The 14,668-nt window shown below is 44.0% G+C and overlaps 1 protein-coding gene across 1 annotated transcript; it reads right to left on the bottom strand.

Moving 5' to 3' along the window:
- Positions 1–8,996: 8,996 nt before the first annotated feature.
- Positions 8,997–12,752, bottom strand: LOC126334796 (cuticle protein 18.6-like). The gene is made up of 2 exons (XM_049997426.1): positions 12,688–12,752; positions 8,997–10,145 (listed from the first exon to the last, which is right to left on the bottom strand). Exons 1-2 carry the CDS (start codon positions 12,697–12,699, stop codon positions 9,135–9,137), a joined length of 1,023 nt encoding a protein of 340 aa, XP_049853383.1. The 5' UTR covers positions 12,700–12,752; the 3' UTR covers positions 8,997–9,134.
- Positions 12,753–14,668: the final 1,916 nt, after the last annotated feature.

Here is a 14,668-nt window from a genome sequence, read left to right as displayed (position 1 = left end):
CATTTTTTCTTGGTGTAGCAATATTAATGGCCAGTAGGATATGTAGAAAGTAACATGAGGATATAGAATCCTTGATATGTGCGTTCGTTTCTCCTCATCTGTTTGCATTGTGTTCCATTAGCATCCGTACAGTATTTAGCGAAGTGTTCATACTGTTCTGGTATTCCCCTTTCGTAACTCTATTTTCGGATAGTGCACGGCAAACGACTGACGGTGTCTTCCTATATAAAACAGAATATATCATGATTACTGTGTAAGATGAAAGCGGAAGGAAGTAATGTTCTTGTCTCATCTTGAAATCAGTACTTTCGAAGTACAGCGTTTTGCCCGCAACATCTGCAATTGGAGCTTGATGAACATTCTCCGGTGGTCTCGCTTTCACGTAGAAAAACCTCTTTGCTCTTTCCTCTAATCCACCATGCCAACGGTCCCACATGGGTAAACTATGGTGGTTTGTACATGTATAAAACATACTTTCTTAGATTTCTTACAATGAATCTCGTTCTAGATATTCTATGCTTGCAGCTGCATTAATGTGACTGTTCCACGTGAAATTGTTTCACATAATTGACTCATGTGTCTGATTTCAATTATTTCTCGGCGTTGGTGCAACGAACTGTCAGGTTTTTTCACCTGCTTAAATTTGTGAACTTACAATGAATTCAGTTAAAAGTCAAGTGTCAGCTTTACTGGTTCAAAATGGTTCAAATGGTTCTCAGCACTATGGGACTTAACATCTTAGGTCATCAGTCCCCTAGGACTTAGAACTACTTAAACCTAACCAACCTAAGGACATCACACACATCCATGCCCGAGGCAGGATTCGAACCTGCGACCGTAACAGTCCCGCGGTTCCGAACTGCAGCACCTAGAACCACACGGCCACCGCGGCCGGCGCTTTACTGGTATTTTGTATTGGTATCACTCATGACGTCGTAAGCGAATAGGTTCTGTGAGTTACTGACACTGATTGCTTGATCATTTATACAGACTTCTAGTGGACAACAACGGTTACGACAAAATCGCTTAAAGTACTCTCTCTCTATAAACTCCGTCCACAGGCCTTGGGCGTACCGATCGGTACCGGCCGGCCTCCTTGCGATCCTCAGTCCACAGGCGTCACCGGATGCGGATATGGAGGGTCACGTGGTCAGCACTGCGCTCTCCAGGCCGTGTGTCAGTTTCCGAGACCGGAGCCGCTACTTCCCAATAAAGTAGCTCCTCAGTTTGCCTCACATGGGCTGTGCACCCCGCTTGCCAACAGCGCTCGGCAAGTGCTAGCCTAGCCCGACAGCGCTTAAGTTCGGTGATCTGACTGGAACCGGTGTTACCACTGCGGCAAGGCAGTTGGCTCTTATAGTACAGCTGAAGCCTTCTTTCTTCTGTCATAGTTTAACCGTTAACTGCTACGTCCTACCGCCATTCGATACGTCGTCTTGTAACGTCAATCCTTCATATCCATTAATAATTAGGGCATCGATTTAGAACGACCAGTAAAACCTCGATTCTTCAAAGACTCGAACTCCCATGTATAAAACGGCTTCAAACGTGTGATTACTTTACAATGTAATGAGGTAAATACTTGAAGTTTAGCGTGTAAGAGAGAAATAGTTTGAAATTATGCTTAAAGTTTGGTGGATTTCGCTTGGCGTTGTCATTATGAAACACTGCATGAATGTAGTCTGGGTAATTTGCACTCGATTCTAAACAAAAGATAGTTTCTCACGCATCGCAATACTTATGACAGCATGTCTCCTTAACTATGTGTCGTACAATCTCAATGTTTATGACGTCATATCCCCTGAACTACCTCCTGGACAATGGTGTAATTTTGGAGGTATACCCAGTGATACGTGTAGATTCTGTTCAAAAACTGCGTTGCGAATGAAGTCGGTAGGGATCAAATAATAAATCAAAAGGTCGTGCCTGATGTTGAAGTCTTGCTGCATAAACAGTGAAAACATAGTAAATGAACTTATTTCATTCATCCATTCATCATTTTGTGTGTGTGTGGTGGGCTCGGCGGGAGGGGAGGGGAGCCGGCGGGGGGGGGGGGGGGGGGGAGAGGGGGGAAGGAGGGAGGATGGCAGCAAGGAAAAGTTTCTTAAAGGTCTGAAACTATGTGTAAAGTTTGTTGGAAGTCTCTGGGTGCTCTCATTCTCACATACTGAATGAATAAACTCCGAGTATTTGCAGACCATCAATAATGCTCCCTCAAGACAAATACACAGTTTCTATCTGTAATACTTGTTCGCATTTAAGAACCCTGAAAACCGTTTTTCACTTAATACATGGGATTCACATTGAGTGAAAACTCTGTGTTCCCAATTAATGACGACAAATGAGCCAAAGTGGCTTGAAGAGTATTCATTCACTGCGAATCCCATCACTTCATGTTTATTAGTAAAAACTGTTTTAAAGATTCGTAATTATTAACAATGTACTTTTTTAGCTGTGACTGATCTATGTACAAAACAGTACGTAATTCTTGTTTTACTGTGTTAAACTTCTAACATAAGAGTATATCTCTTAATGAATAAATTATGACATCATTTTAACAGTTTAATTTCGGCCAATAATCATGCGAAATATTAAAAATAAAATTTTTGTGCGCCTGAAAGCTGTTACGTAGGTCTATATCTTGTGGTGTCGGAGACCTGCTCCTGGCCCGTTCACTCGTCACTGATCAGCACTGGTTCAACCTGTTAAAACCTACCTGGTCTCCATTCGTCGATGCTTTCCAAATGTGATGGCATGCCTATTCTTAATTACCAAACACCATTCGTTGTGACATTTGTACACCATTAAAATAAGTATCACACGATATTGTCAAAGCCCTATGTCTTCCTATTAGGTTACTGTACGTTAGCAGCAACACAAACGCACAGATAGAAGCGCCATGCGCCAGAATTCATGGAGCCTGCCGGTAGCCGCTATTTCGCAATAATACTATACTAGCAACCACAGTCTGATATGAAACACTGATACTGCTTCCACACTGGACCTTATAAATAAAATGCCAGGGTAGTTCTGAAACTACTTGGCACAACATTACGCAGTGATCTCACAGACGACAACAGCTGACATCAACAATGGTGAGCAGCAGGTCACCTGCGATATTCAACACAACAATTGAAAAGTTGAAGATAAAAAGCATTGCCCTACATACCAGCATCAATGTGAGAGATGATGGAATAACTACACAAGCTTTATTCACCTGATCCAATAACGTCTAAAAATGCAGTTACTGTCACAAACAAAAAGTATAATTTCACTTCCTAAGTGACTGTTCATATTTCAACTCTGCAAACATCAGGTGAACTACGAAAAAGATTATTGCGTCTCTGAGGTTTAAGTGAACATCAGCTACAGGTTCATCCTCAGTCAATTGTCATGATCTTCCTCGAACAAAGGTGTCTGACTCCTATTTATAAGTTTTTAGCTAACTGTGACGTCAGACATGTCAGTTTTGCGACTATGCACCATTTTGATATTATGATGCTCCACACTTGTTCCTCCCGTGTAAACTCACTGCAAAAGCTTCTTACAATAATTTTGCGATCGCTCTGTGGTAAAACTATTTTTCTGGACAGATTTCTTTTTCTTCTCTTAGCCTTCAGGACCGGGGACGAATCCAACTACTGTTACTAAGAGGTTACTCTTAGTTTTTGACCGAAGCATTCCTGGGCCAAGCTTCGAGAACGTTCCTGACGCCCTCGCTTCCGCCCCAGCTGGAGGGCTTACGTCTTCGGCGGCCATGACGCCCTAACTTGCGTTCACGATGCTCTAATTAATTAAATTCAAAAAACTCATGATCCATTTCACGCATATTGATGCACTAGAAACTAGATTATATAAACGTACTTTCTGAACCGAGCTTAAAGAGCGAAATAGTGTAGCACGTTCACGTTTCAGACTCAGCCACCACATTCTTTGTACAACATGCCGTAAACAAGTATTGTGTCTACTAGGCGACAAATACATCTTGAAAGGTGTTCTAGAAGTCAAGAGAAACTACACAAATTTAGGTTCTGTTACGAACAACCTTTTGGGATAGGTAAAAAATAAATAAAAAAAGATGAACCTGAGGTTCAGACAATAGCTGTTTGTTGAATTTGTGTTGTTTCTTACAGAAAAATTGTATAGCCGACAAAATGTCATCATACATAATCCCAGTACATGTTTCATAATATTACAACAGTCTGATAATATTATTGGTCTATAGTTCTCTGCTTCTAGTCTCTGACTCTTATTGAAAACTGGAACAACCTGTGCACTTTTTCAGCCACATTGGACTTTCCGTAACTCCAGAGACATGCAATAAACTGACGGTAGATTCGTTCCACAAATTTATGTAAACATTATTTTCGCATTGATGAACGTTTCTCGTGTACCTGTCCTTAGATTTATTTATTTTTTTTGTTTTTCAGTAAGATTTCGACATCGTTAGAACAAAATGATAAGGCTTTGCTTTTATGGTGGCTTGCGAATTTTGTAGATTACTGCAAGGGCGTGCTGAAAGTAATACCTCCGAAACTCTTTTACGTTCCAAACAAACATGGCGGTTTGGAACGTAACTGTGGCAGTGGGTGCTGTAATCAGGTTTTCTTCTGTATCGGGCAAGTTCCAAGACCGACATTAATTTTAAAGAAAATTTCTGATTGTTCTCATTTCGTTAAACCAGCGAAGAATGATGGCTACAAAATCAGAGCAATTTCCAAATGCCAAATGAATTCGCTCAAAAATCTTATTAGAACTCAACCCCCCCAAAGTCATAATATTTCGACTAAAAAAAAGTGTTCTCGTTTCATCTCCATGCCCGAAAGCGTTTAAATAACAATGTAAGCATTTACGACACTTCAGTAGTCGGACATTTTGTAAACTGCCAGTGTTTGATAACATTTTATACCGCTAAAACTTGCCTTTGTTGCAAGCGCCAAAGTGGATCAGAAAATAATCACTCACCAAAATCTCAAATGACCCTTTTTAATTACTTAGTGAAGAAGCACATCACAGACGTTTTGTAACCCTTCTGGCAGCACGATATCTCGGGGAAAGGCATCATAATGATTCCTCTTCCCACACTCGATATACTTATCGACTCATCACTGATCTAATTAGACTCTGTTGAATGAGCTGACGATGTTCCCGCTGATTTATCTGCCTGGTTGTTTGGTAGCGTAAATTAATTATTACAATTTATTTGTGGCGTTGTATGATATCTTAAGGTTTTTGAGTGACGTCATTACCGAACTTATATCTGCTAATCTAACGTGAAGCAATATTAGTCGGGTGGATCAGAAATAAACTACTGCCATCACAACTACTCTCTTGAAGCGTTTGCACGTTTTTCCATGGTCTTGGTTTCGAATGGTAACTACTACGTTTAAACTGTCACAAATATCTATGTCTTGTGAAGCTTCTTAATATCTTTACCCTATTGCAAAAACTAGCATTCGCAAAGAATATTTAAAATTTACTGGCTTGGCGCAGCAAATCCATGCATGGATAGTGGCGTGCTCTGGTGGGCCTCCAAATGGTGTCCTCGTCATTCCGTGTTCAGAGCTCTTAAACTACGTTCTCCTCCATGCAAGATTGATAAGTGTTATTTAACTATAACATACATTTTTATAGCAGGACGGTACTCATAACCGGCCCCGCTGCTGTCTTAAATATTATGAAAAGCTTATAAATAACTAGAGACATTTAAACGTACTTATTTGTTAAATTCAAAACTCTGTGGAGGCGAAACTTCTGTTTCATAACGGAATTCGAGAGTGTAGATTGTAAATTCTCCTGAAAAGTATCGCAACTAGTGCAAGATCGGGCTAAACTGCTTATATTATGACAGAACTTGTCTGACCGTGCTGCACTCGTTTGACCATGTTGGTTTAGAGCATTCTAAACTACTGATAGCGAATACTGGTATGTTTCCCATAGTAAGACCGCATCCAATTTCTTCCCCTGCTCGTCTCCAACTCATCTAATGTCTGCTCCTAAGCAGTTCGCTGTCGACGAGACGTGAACCAACGGTTCCTTCACCCTTTTTTGGTATTTTTGTAACACACACATTAAGTGTAACATTAATAATTTGCGACGTCCATTAAGAGCGTGCAGTTTAAGCGTCTGCTATTAGCTCCAGTTGTATTATCTCTGTTCTTTTCGTGAACGAGGACATAGAGTGGGAGACATTTTTATTTGTCAAGGAAGGAAGATTAATTATTGCTGTCCTTTGAACCAAAACGGCATCAGGGGCGGAGAAGAAGCTGATACATGATAAAGACGTGAAAAAGTCAGTCTTATCAGTTTTAAAGGAACCGCAGCCATATTTTCAACGTTACGGGTTTAAGGAACTCACGGAAAACTTAAATCTATTGTCGGCATTCCTTTCGTGAAACATTAGCACGATGTATGAGGAAGTTATCATACTACTAATTAAAGATGATATCTTAGCCTTTAGAAGTGAAAAATGCTACATTAGTTGAATGTAGAGTTGTAAAACTACTGTAAACTACTGTAGACTATCATAAGTAAGTGAAGACTATGGTAGTTTTCCTAATAACTTTGGTCAGTTAAGATCGTACCCGCGTTACCTGTACATCAGGCGTAGTGCGTATCTATCGGACGTTACCTCATAACGATCGCTATCTTTCCGTATACGATCAGTACCTTACGAGATTCCTGTAAAAACTGGAAGCGGTAAACCGACTAGAAACTGAGTGAGGATATACACTCCTGGAAATGGAAAAAAGAACACATTGACACCGGTGTGTCAGACCCACCATACTTGCTCCGGACACTGCGAGAGGGCTGTACAAGCAATGATCACACGCACGGCACAGCGGACACACCAGCAACCGCGGTGTTGGCCGTCGAATGGCGCTAGCTGCGCAGCATTTGTGCACCGCCGCCGTCAGTGTCAGCCAGTTTGCCGTGGCATACGGAGCTCCATCGCAGTCTTTAACACTGGTAGCATGCCGCGACAGCGTGGACGTGAACCGTATGTGCAGTTGACGGACTTTGAGCGAGGGCGTATAGTGGGCATGCGGGAGGCCGGTTGGACGTACCGCCGAATTGCTCAACACGTGGGGCGTGAGGTCTCCACAGTACATCGATGTTGTCGCCAGTGGTCGGCGGAAGGTGCACGTGCCCGTCGACCTGGGACTGGACCGCAGCGACGCACGGATGCACGCCGAGACCGTAGGATCCTACACAGTGCCGTAGGGGACCGCACCGCCACTTCCCAGCAAATTAGGGACACTGTTGCTCCTGGGGTATCGGCGAGGACCATTTGCAACCGTCTCCATGAAGCTGGGCTACGGTCCCGCACACCGTTAGGCCGTCTTCCGCTCACGCCCCAACATAGTGCAGCCCGCCTCCAGTGGTGTCGCGACAGGCGTGAATGGAGGGACGAATGGAGACGTGTCGTCTTCAGCGATGAGAGTCGCTTCTGCCTTGGTGCCAATGATTGTCGTATGCCTATTTGGCGCCGTGCAGGTGAGCGCCACAATCAGGACTGCATACGACCGAGGCACACAGGGCCAACACCCTGCATCATGGTGTGGGGAGCGATCTCCTACACTGGCCGTACACCTCTGTCCCCCATTGAGCATGTTTGGGACTGGATGAAGCGTCGTCTCATGCTGTCTGCACGTCCAGCACGAACGCTGGTCCAACTGAGGCGCCAGGTGGAAATGGCATGGCAAGCCGTACCACAGGACTACATCAAGCACCTCTACGATCGTCTCCATGGGAGAATAGCAGCCTGCATTGCTGCGAAAGGTGGATATACACTGTACTAGTGCCGACATTGTGCATGCTCTGTTGCCCGTGTCTATGTGCCTGTGGTTCTGTCAGTGTGATCATGTGATGTATCTGACCCCAGGAATGTGTCAATAAAGTTCCCCCTTCCTGGGACAATGAATTCACGGTGTTCTGTTTTCAATTTCCAGGAGTGTATAAGAGCCACGTGACCTACAGAATACTTTTTTCTACGTAGTAATGCTCCTGTCTTTTATATAAAAATAAACATTATTTATAGCAAAATTGAACCTGACGATGTTTAATGCAGGTTTTATTAGAAAATTTTTGATTTCTAACGTGAAACAGCGATAAACTGTAATAAAAGTAAAGAAAATAATACAGATTTAACATTAAGCGCGATAAAACGTGATTTCCTCCACAAAAAGATAAAATTAAAAAACGCAGAACAAAAGCATATCAAACGTCGCTTCAGTACTTCGTCGAACTTAAACTGTCTAAAACGTTTTTCTGTTGTTTGTAAACAACGTTCACATTTATCAGTAACAACAGGTAACACATGTCTTCGATCATGATGAACATTCTATTGAGTAAAAAATACAAAATTATATAAATTTTGTTATGTTTGAGCATGTAAACTGTACTTTCATCAAAAGTAATTGCTTTGGTTACATAAGAGCGCAGAAGTTACGCCCTCAACTAATTTTTATTATTTATTAAATGTAATTTATATTCTTTAAGAATATAAAATACACTGTGGGCCAACACTGACTGATGTGGGGCTCTTATTACGTGCAAAATAAACAACCAATCAAACAAAAAAAGAGAAATTTTTGGATCCCATTTTCTCTCTTACACCTTTTCTATATTTCTTTCCTTACTAATTCTTCCAATACTACCGGTAGTCCTACCATTTGCTACCGCATGTATGTAGTGTAACAAAACCACCAAACTGTAGTCCTGGTAGAGTGCAACTCTAGTTTAATGTGATTCTTTGAAATTGATCGTGCTTAATTAGTCCAGAAGTATATTAAATAGCGCGATTCTAGAATCATACAGAAATCAATTTTCGTTCTGTTTTCCTTGGACTAGATTGCTGAACAGAATTTGAAATTCTCTCGAAATAGTAAAAAAGTAGTCCTTGGTTGTATAAGGTTTCTTGCTGGCTGCATTATGTAGGCGTAGCTTAACTAATTTGAGCGAGTAAGATACACGGCGAAAAACAACATTAAACGTATAGTAAAATAATTTATTTATATATTATAGGTACATCGAACATGAAGTTTGATAGCTCAGATGTTCACAGAGGCGTGTCAGTCAGATGTGTCTAACCAAGGTGGACCTTTCGGTAGGCCAGGGCACGAGGAAGTGACTTAGTGGATGAGGGCCTTGCCGTAGGCGAGGGCTGGGGCAGCGTACGCTGCTCTAGCGATGGGGGCAGCGGCGTATCCGTAGCCGAGACCAGCGCCGTAGGCGAGGGCGGGGGCGGCGTAGGCAGCCCTAGCAATGGGGGCGGCAGCGATGGCGGGGGCGGCGGCGTAACTCAGGGCAGGGGCAGCAGCGATGGCGGGGGCGGCCGCGGCGTAGGTGAGGGCAGGGGCAGCGTAGGCAGCCCTAGCGATGGGAGCGGCCGCGGCGTAAGTGAGAGCAGGGGCGGCGTAGGCAGCCCTAGCGATGGGGGCGGCGGCGTAGCTCAGGGCAGGGGCGGCGTACGCAGCTCTGGCGATGGGAGCGGCGACAGCCACGCGAGCGGGGGCGGCAGCGACAGCCACACGAGCGGGGGCGGCGACAGCTACGGGGGCGGGGGCGGCGACGGCCACGGGAGCAGCGGCGACGGCCACACGGGCAGGGGCGGCGGGGTGGGCGCCGGCCTCCTTGTGCACGACGGCGTTGAAGCCGTTCACGGGGTCGGCAGAGTAGTCGACGGTGCGGATGGAGCCGTCGGGCTCTGCCAGGCTGTAGCTGCCCTGGACGACGTCTCCGTCACGGGTCTCGTGCTGGGACTTAGAGTCTCCGGTGATGGCGTCGTTCACGCTGTAGCTGAAGCTGTACTGGGGGTGGGGGTCGTACTCAGCGGCGACAGCAGCAGGGGCGGCGGCGACGGCAGGGGCAGCGACGGCGACGGGGGCGGCGCGGATGGCTGGGGCGGCAGCGATAGCCACGGGGGCGGCGCGGATGGCGGGGGCGGCAGCGATAGCCACGGGGGCAGCGCGGATGGCGGGAGCCGCGGCGATAGCCACGGGGGCGGCGGCGTAGGCGGGGGCTGCGGCGTAGGCGGGGGCGGCGTAGGCTCGGGCAGCCAGGGGCGCACCGGGTGCCAGAACGGCAGGAGCGCCCAGGTAACCGGCGCGCGCAACGGCCAGAGCCGCTACGAAAACTATCAGCTGTAACCAAAAAGCGAACAGGTAAGACAAACAAACATTAAACCACGTTCAGATACTCTAATTACATTTTCGTTTCACTGTGCTTGCACAGTTTTCCAGAGAAAGAACATGAACATCATCTTCAAGTGATACGAGGGCCTAGGTACCAATAACATGTCAGCTGTCAATGACACCAATTCCTACCAATGAGGCAAAGCCACATGGTTGCACTACTGAAAAGTGATCAACAATTGCCCAGTCTTGTTTTTCTCTTATTCGTTACCGTTTGGAATGCGATAACTGAAAATTTTTGTGCACTTTTATAACAAGTGAATTCCAGGTGCACGAATGCTTAATGACCAATATCTGTGGACGCAACATTTAAAATTAACATTGTTTCTGGAGAGCATTGAAGTGTAATATTTTCAAGGGTGTTTACTTATTGCTAATTTGCCACGGCTGCGAATGCTCTCTTGGGTTTTCTTAAGATCTCACATGAACGTTTTCCAGTAAAAATGTTTTTCCTCTGTAAGTCTGTCCTCAAATTCACCTTTTCTTACAAACATTCGCAGTTCCACAAATCTAACTGCTAGCGAAAACTTCTCTTTCGTCACCTTGTATGGTTTCGTCTGTTTAAACATGTGAACGATTTTTAGTTATCACTTCCTTTTACACAAATACAACATCTCGAAATTCGACATCTGCGGGGGAAACAGAAATACAGACTACTGAAACGCGTTCAACTATTAGGTGAAACATATTAAAGCGTCGATGATATTGCTTTCACGACTGAAGAAAATGGACAACTATCGTTGAGCCAGTTCCTGATATACAGACGTACCAGCTGTAACTGCATTGGCAGAGAGGCTGCATATCCAAATGAGTGAGTCGAGACAAGACAAGCAAATTCGTGCTTTATACGACTCGGGGAGCACACCTACTTCAAAGTTGACGGAGTAATTACTGCAGTGGTATGGAATGCAATATTGTTGTAACAAATATCTAACTGCAAACTCACCACCTGCTTCTGATCATATATAATTTCGCTCTTTCTCCTGTGAGAAAGAATCAGCTGCAATTGTCACTATAGTTCCTAGTGACCCCCCTTTTATTCATTTCCTGGTACCTTACTGTGTATATGTGTTACATAGTCATCTCAAAGTTTTCAGATAAATATTCTGCTACTGACGCCCGATAACGGTGGATTTCTTCACATGCCAGAAGGCCCTAGTGTCTGGATACTAGTATACGGAACAGGGAAGGCGAGGGGTGACAGTGGTAATACGTCTGACTCGTAGTCGGGTTGTGTGGGTTTCTCGCCCCCGACAGTTCGTCCAGATACGGATGGTTTGCTGTTTTCTAAATTGCATGGAGCAATTGCCGCAATAGTTCCCTCAACAAGGCAGCAGTTTATTTCATTATTTACTCTCGTCCAGTTCGCAGCTGCTCTCCATATCAAACCTCGTCATCGACAGGACGTGGAAATCTAATCTTTCTTCTTCCTTTCGGAAAAGTGAGGTTCAAATCCCCGTCCGATTATTAAGATTGCAGTTGCCCACGGCCCCACTAAATAAAGTGAAAAGAATAGCAGGAGGGATTCTTCGGTACTGTTAGTGCCGCTTTTCCTCACGTTCGTCTCTAATGTCTCTGATATCAATTCAGTTGTAAACTTGTTTTCCTCTAACATTCACTGAATTGATGAACGTTGATGAGAATAAATTTCGCGTTCAAGTCCTTGAGATTTACTATGCGCTCTGAAAGTACCGATTGACTACTCGAAGTCATAGTCGAATTGTGACTTACTGGAATGAGTTCCCAGACACTTTAGCTCATGCGTCTTTAGGAACCATCTTTCAGCAATATGGCTGAGGTATAAATTGACACCCCCACAAAATAAAATGAAAAAATAGCAGGATGGATTCTTCGGTAAAGTTAGTGCCGTTTTTACCTCACTATTGTCCCTAATGTCTCTGGCATCAATTCAGTTGTAAACTTGTTCTCCTCTAACATTCACTGAATTGATGAACGCTGATGAGAATAAATTTCGCGTTCATGTCCTTGAGGTTTATTACGCGCTCTGAAGGCATCGATTGACTACACGAAGTCATAGTCGAATTGTGACTTACTGGAATGAGATCCAAGACGCTTTGCTCATGCGTCTATAGGAACCATCTTTTAGCAATATGGCTGAGGTATAAATTGAGACCGCAGAATCTTTTTACCCAGTCAATAAAGTCAACGAATGGCGTGCTTTGGAGTTCGAGTCTTTACTCCGCTTTCTACGGAGGCCGATCTCCTAAGGAATACGACTGGTCTCACCGGCAGACGGTGGAGCATAATTGTCGGTAAATGCTTTGCGGGGAAACCTGGACGGTACTTGAGAATGATCCGGCTGTAACGCCGACTTACGACCTGCCTGAGGTAGCCGATTGCTTGTGCTCTCGCTGACCTACTACTGGTATCCCCGCACCGCTCCTTGGCTGCTAATGCGAGTGAATTTCACTTAATGCGGCGCGCTGGCGCACCCGCGCCCTTATGGGGGACTCCCCGTGGCGTCGCTCACCTTGCTTGCCATGGCAGGTCCGGTGCTGCTGCTGCTGCTGCTACTGCTGCTGCCGTCGCCGGTGATCTGCCTCAGATGCCGCCGGCAGCGGCTTATATAGCGCCGAGAATCTCGCCAGACAGGAATGCCTATTGGTATACTTTTACTGCGTTCGAAACCCAGTTCAGTGCCCAGCTCGCCTGCCCCGTCCGACTTGACACTAAAGTATAGAGTTACCTCAGACAGACGTATTCGTCAGCTTACCTTAACACGCGACAATTTCCTGTCGTACGTTCTGTTTACACCAAATGATTCTGAATTTGTCTGTGTGTTTTCTGTCAGTGATTTCTTTCGCACTGCCATGTAAATCTTCTAACTCTTTGAGGACGATTTATTCCATTTTTACAACTCTGATCCTCTGACATATTTTCCTTCATTCCTGTCAGGATTCTCAGACAGTTGGTTTCTAGAAAGACTCGCGTAATTAAACATACTGGCGATAAAAAAATTCAAGCCAGCTGCCCTTCGTCTGAAGAAGTGTCTATAATGAAATCCAAAATACGTATTCCATCTAGGAGGAGATCAGTTTCCAATCAATTGTTCAATATAAAAACTGTGAAAGCTATTTCGCGATAGTTGTCGGCTTTAGTTTGTAATAGGACGTTAAGCATCCTTCTTCCAGTCTCAGTTTGACTTCCCGTAATTACATATGGTTCGCGACAGCAGGTATCGAAAGAATTCAGAGACTCATCGCTCCCATCGTAACGTGTCGGTGTAGCATAGAAATGTTCGGGAAACTTAAACGGGAAACCTTTGAGGAAAGACCATATAATTCTCGCAAAACTCAGTTGGGTGAACTTAGGGATCCTGTATTCGAACAAGACCTTGCGACCACAATGCTGCCACCATCGTTCGTATCAGATAGGGATCATGAGGATGAGACAGGAGACGTTGTAGCGCGCACATAGGCATATAGACAATGATTTTTTTTCCTCCCTCTCGAACGGAATACGAAAGAAAGTCAGTAAAACTGGTCCGATGCACTGTAGTCCAGCCAACGCTGAATGCATGAATGACAACCTGCATCGACATCTTAAATGGACGACGTTTCCTTGTTACCTACATGAGCATATTGTCATGACATAATTGGCGTGACATAAGGCAAAACAAACTGCTGTTTTTCCTGAAACTGTGGGGTAACGTCTCATAAATTATACTACTTTCAGCATGTTTCTCACTTTATTGAAATCTAATACATATTATCTAAATATAATGCAAGTAATGTGTAGCCCATTATCTCAGACTCAGGGAAGTTTAGAAAATAAATTTTCTATCTTTAAAAGGTACAACACAACAGACGGGGAACTGCAAAGTGGTACAATTTATAAGAAGCTCTTCTAAATTCTACCACTGGTATTGTAAATTGTACCACTAATGTTTTTCCTCATTTACAGCACGAAATACACAAATATGATGAATATGACCAACAATTGATTTTTAAGATAGTGACAAACAGTTTTAACTCTTATTACATATTCATTGCCTAAAATATTAGCTTACTTTTGAACTTACACTGAACTGTTTCAACGTTAACTGCCAATTCAGGTTTTCACCTATCACAAAAAATACTTTTTTCTTCGAATTTAGATCCGCACATCGGCTACAGAACAATACTAAACATCTGAGGAACTTAATCATTTCTTCCTCCTGTTCAACTTTGCAGAACTTGCAGAATCAGGTAGACGACTTATAGCCATGTTTGGGTTTAGTTTTAATGGGTCTAGTCAAGGAGGAGCCTCTTGTAAGGATTAACGGATATCTCAACAGCAAGATGATGTTGCTCTGCTTCTTTTTCTTGTTTGCAGAGCTGGAATACGAGGGACATCTTGTCGGCCTATTGACACTCTCTCATTACCTGTTTGTTTTGTGGGAGTTGAAGGACTGAGGAGTATCTAATTTCCATTAGTTTGTCATAATTCGCAAATAGGTCTCTTACATTTAT

Source organism: Schistocerca gregaria, chromosome 2 (genome assembly GCF_023897955.1).
Source record: "Schistocerca gregaria isolate iqSchGreg1 chromosome 2, iqSchGreg1.2, whole genome shotgun sequence".
NCBI classification, from domain to species: Eukaryota; Metazoa; Arthropoda; class Insecta; order Orthoptera; family Acrididae; genus Schistocerca; species Schistocerca gregaria.
Note: the sequence above shows the minus strand (reverse complement) of the source record. Positions and strands in the feature narration are given on the sequence as shown.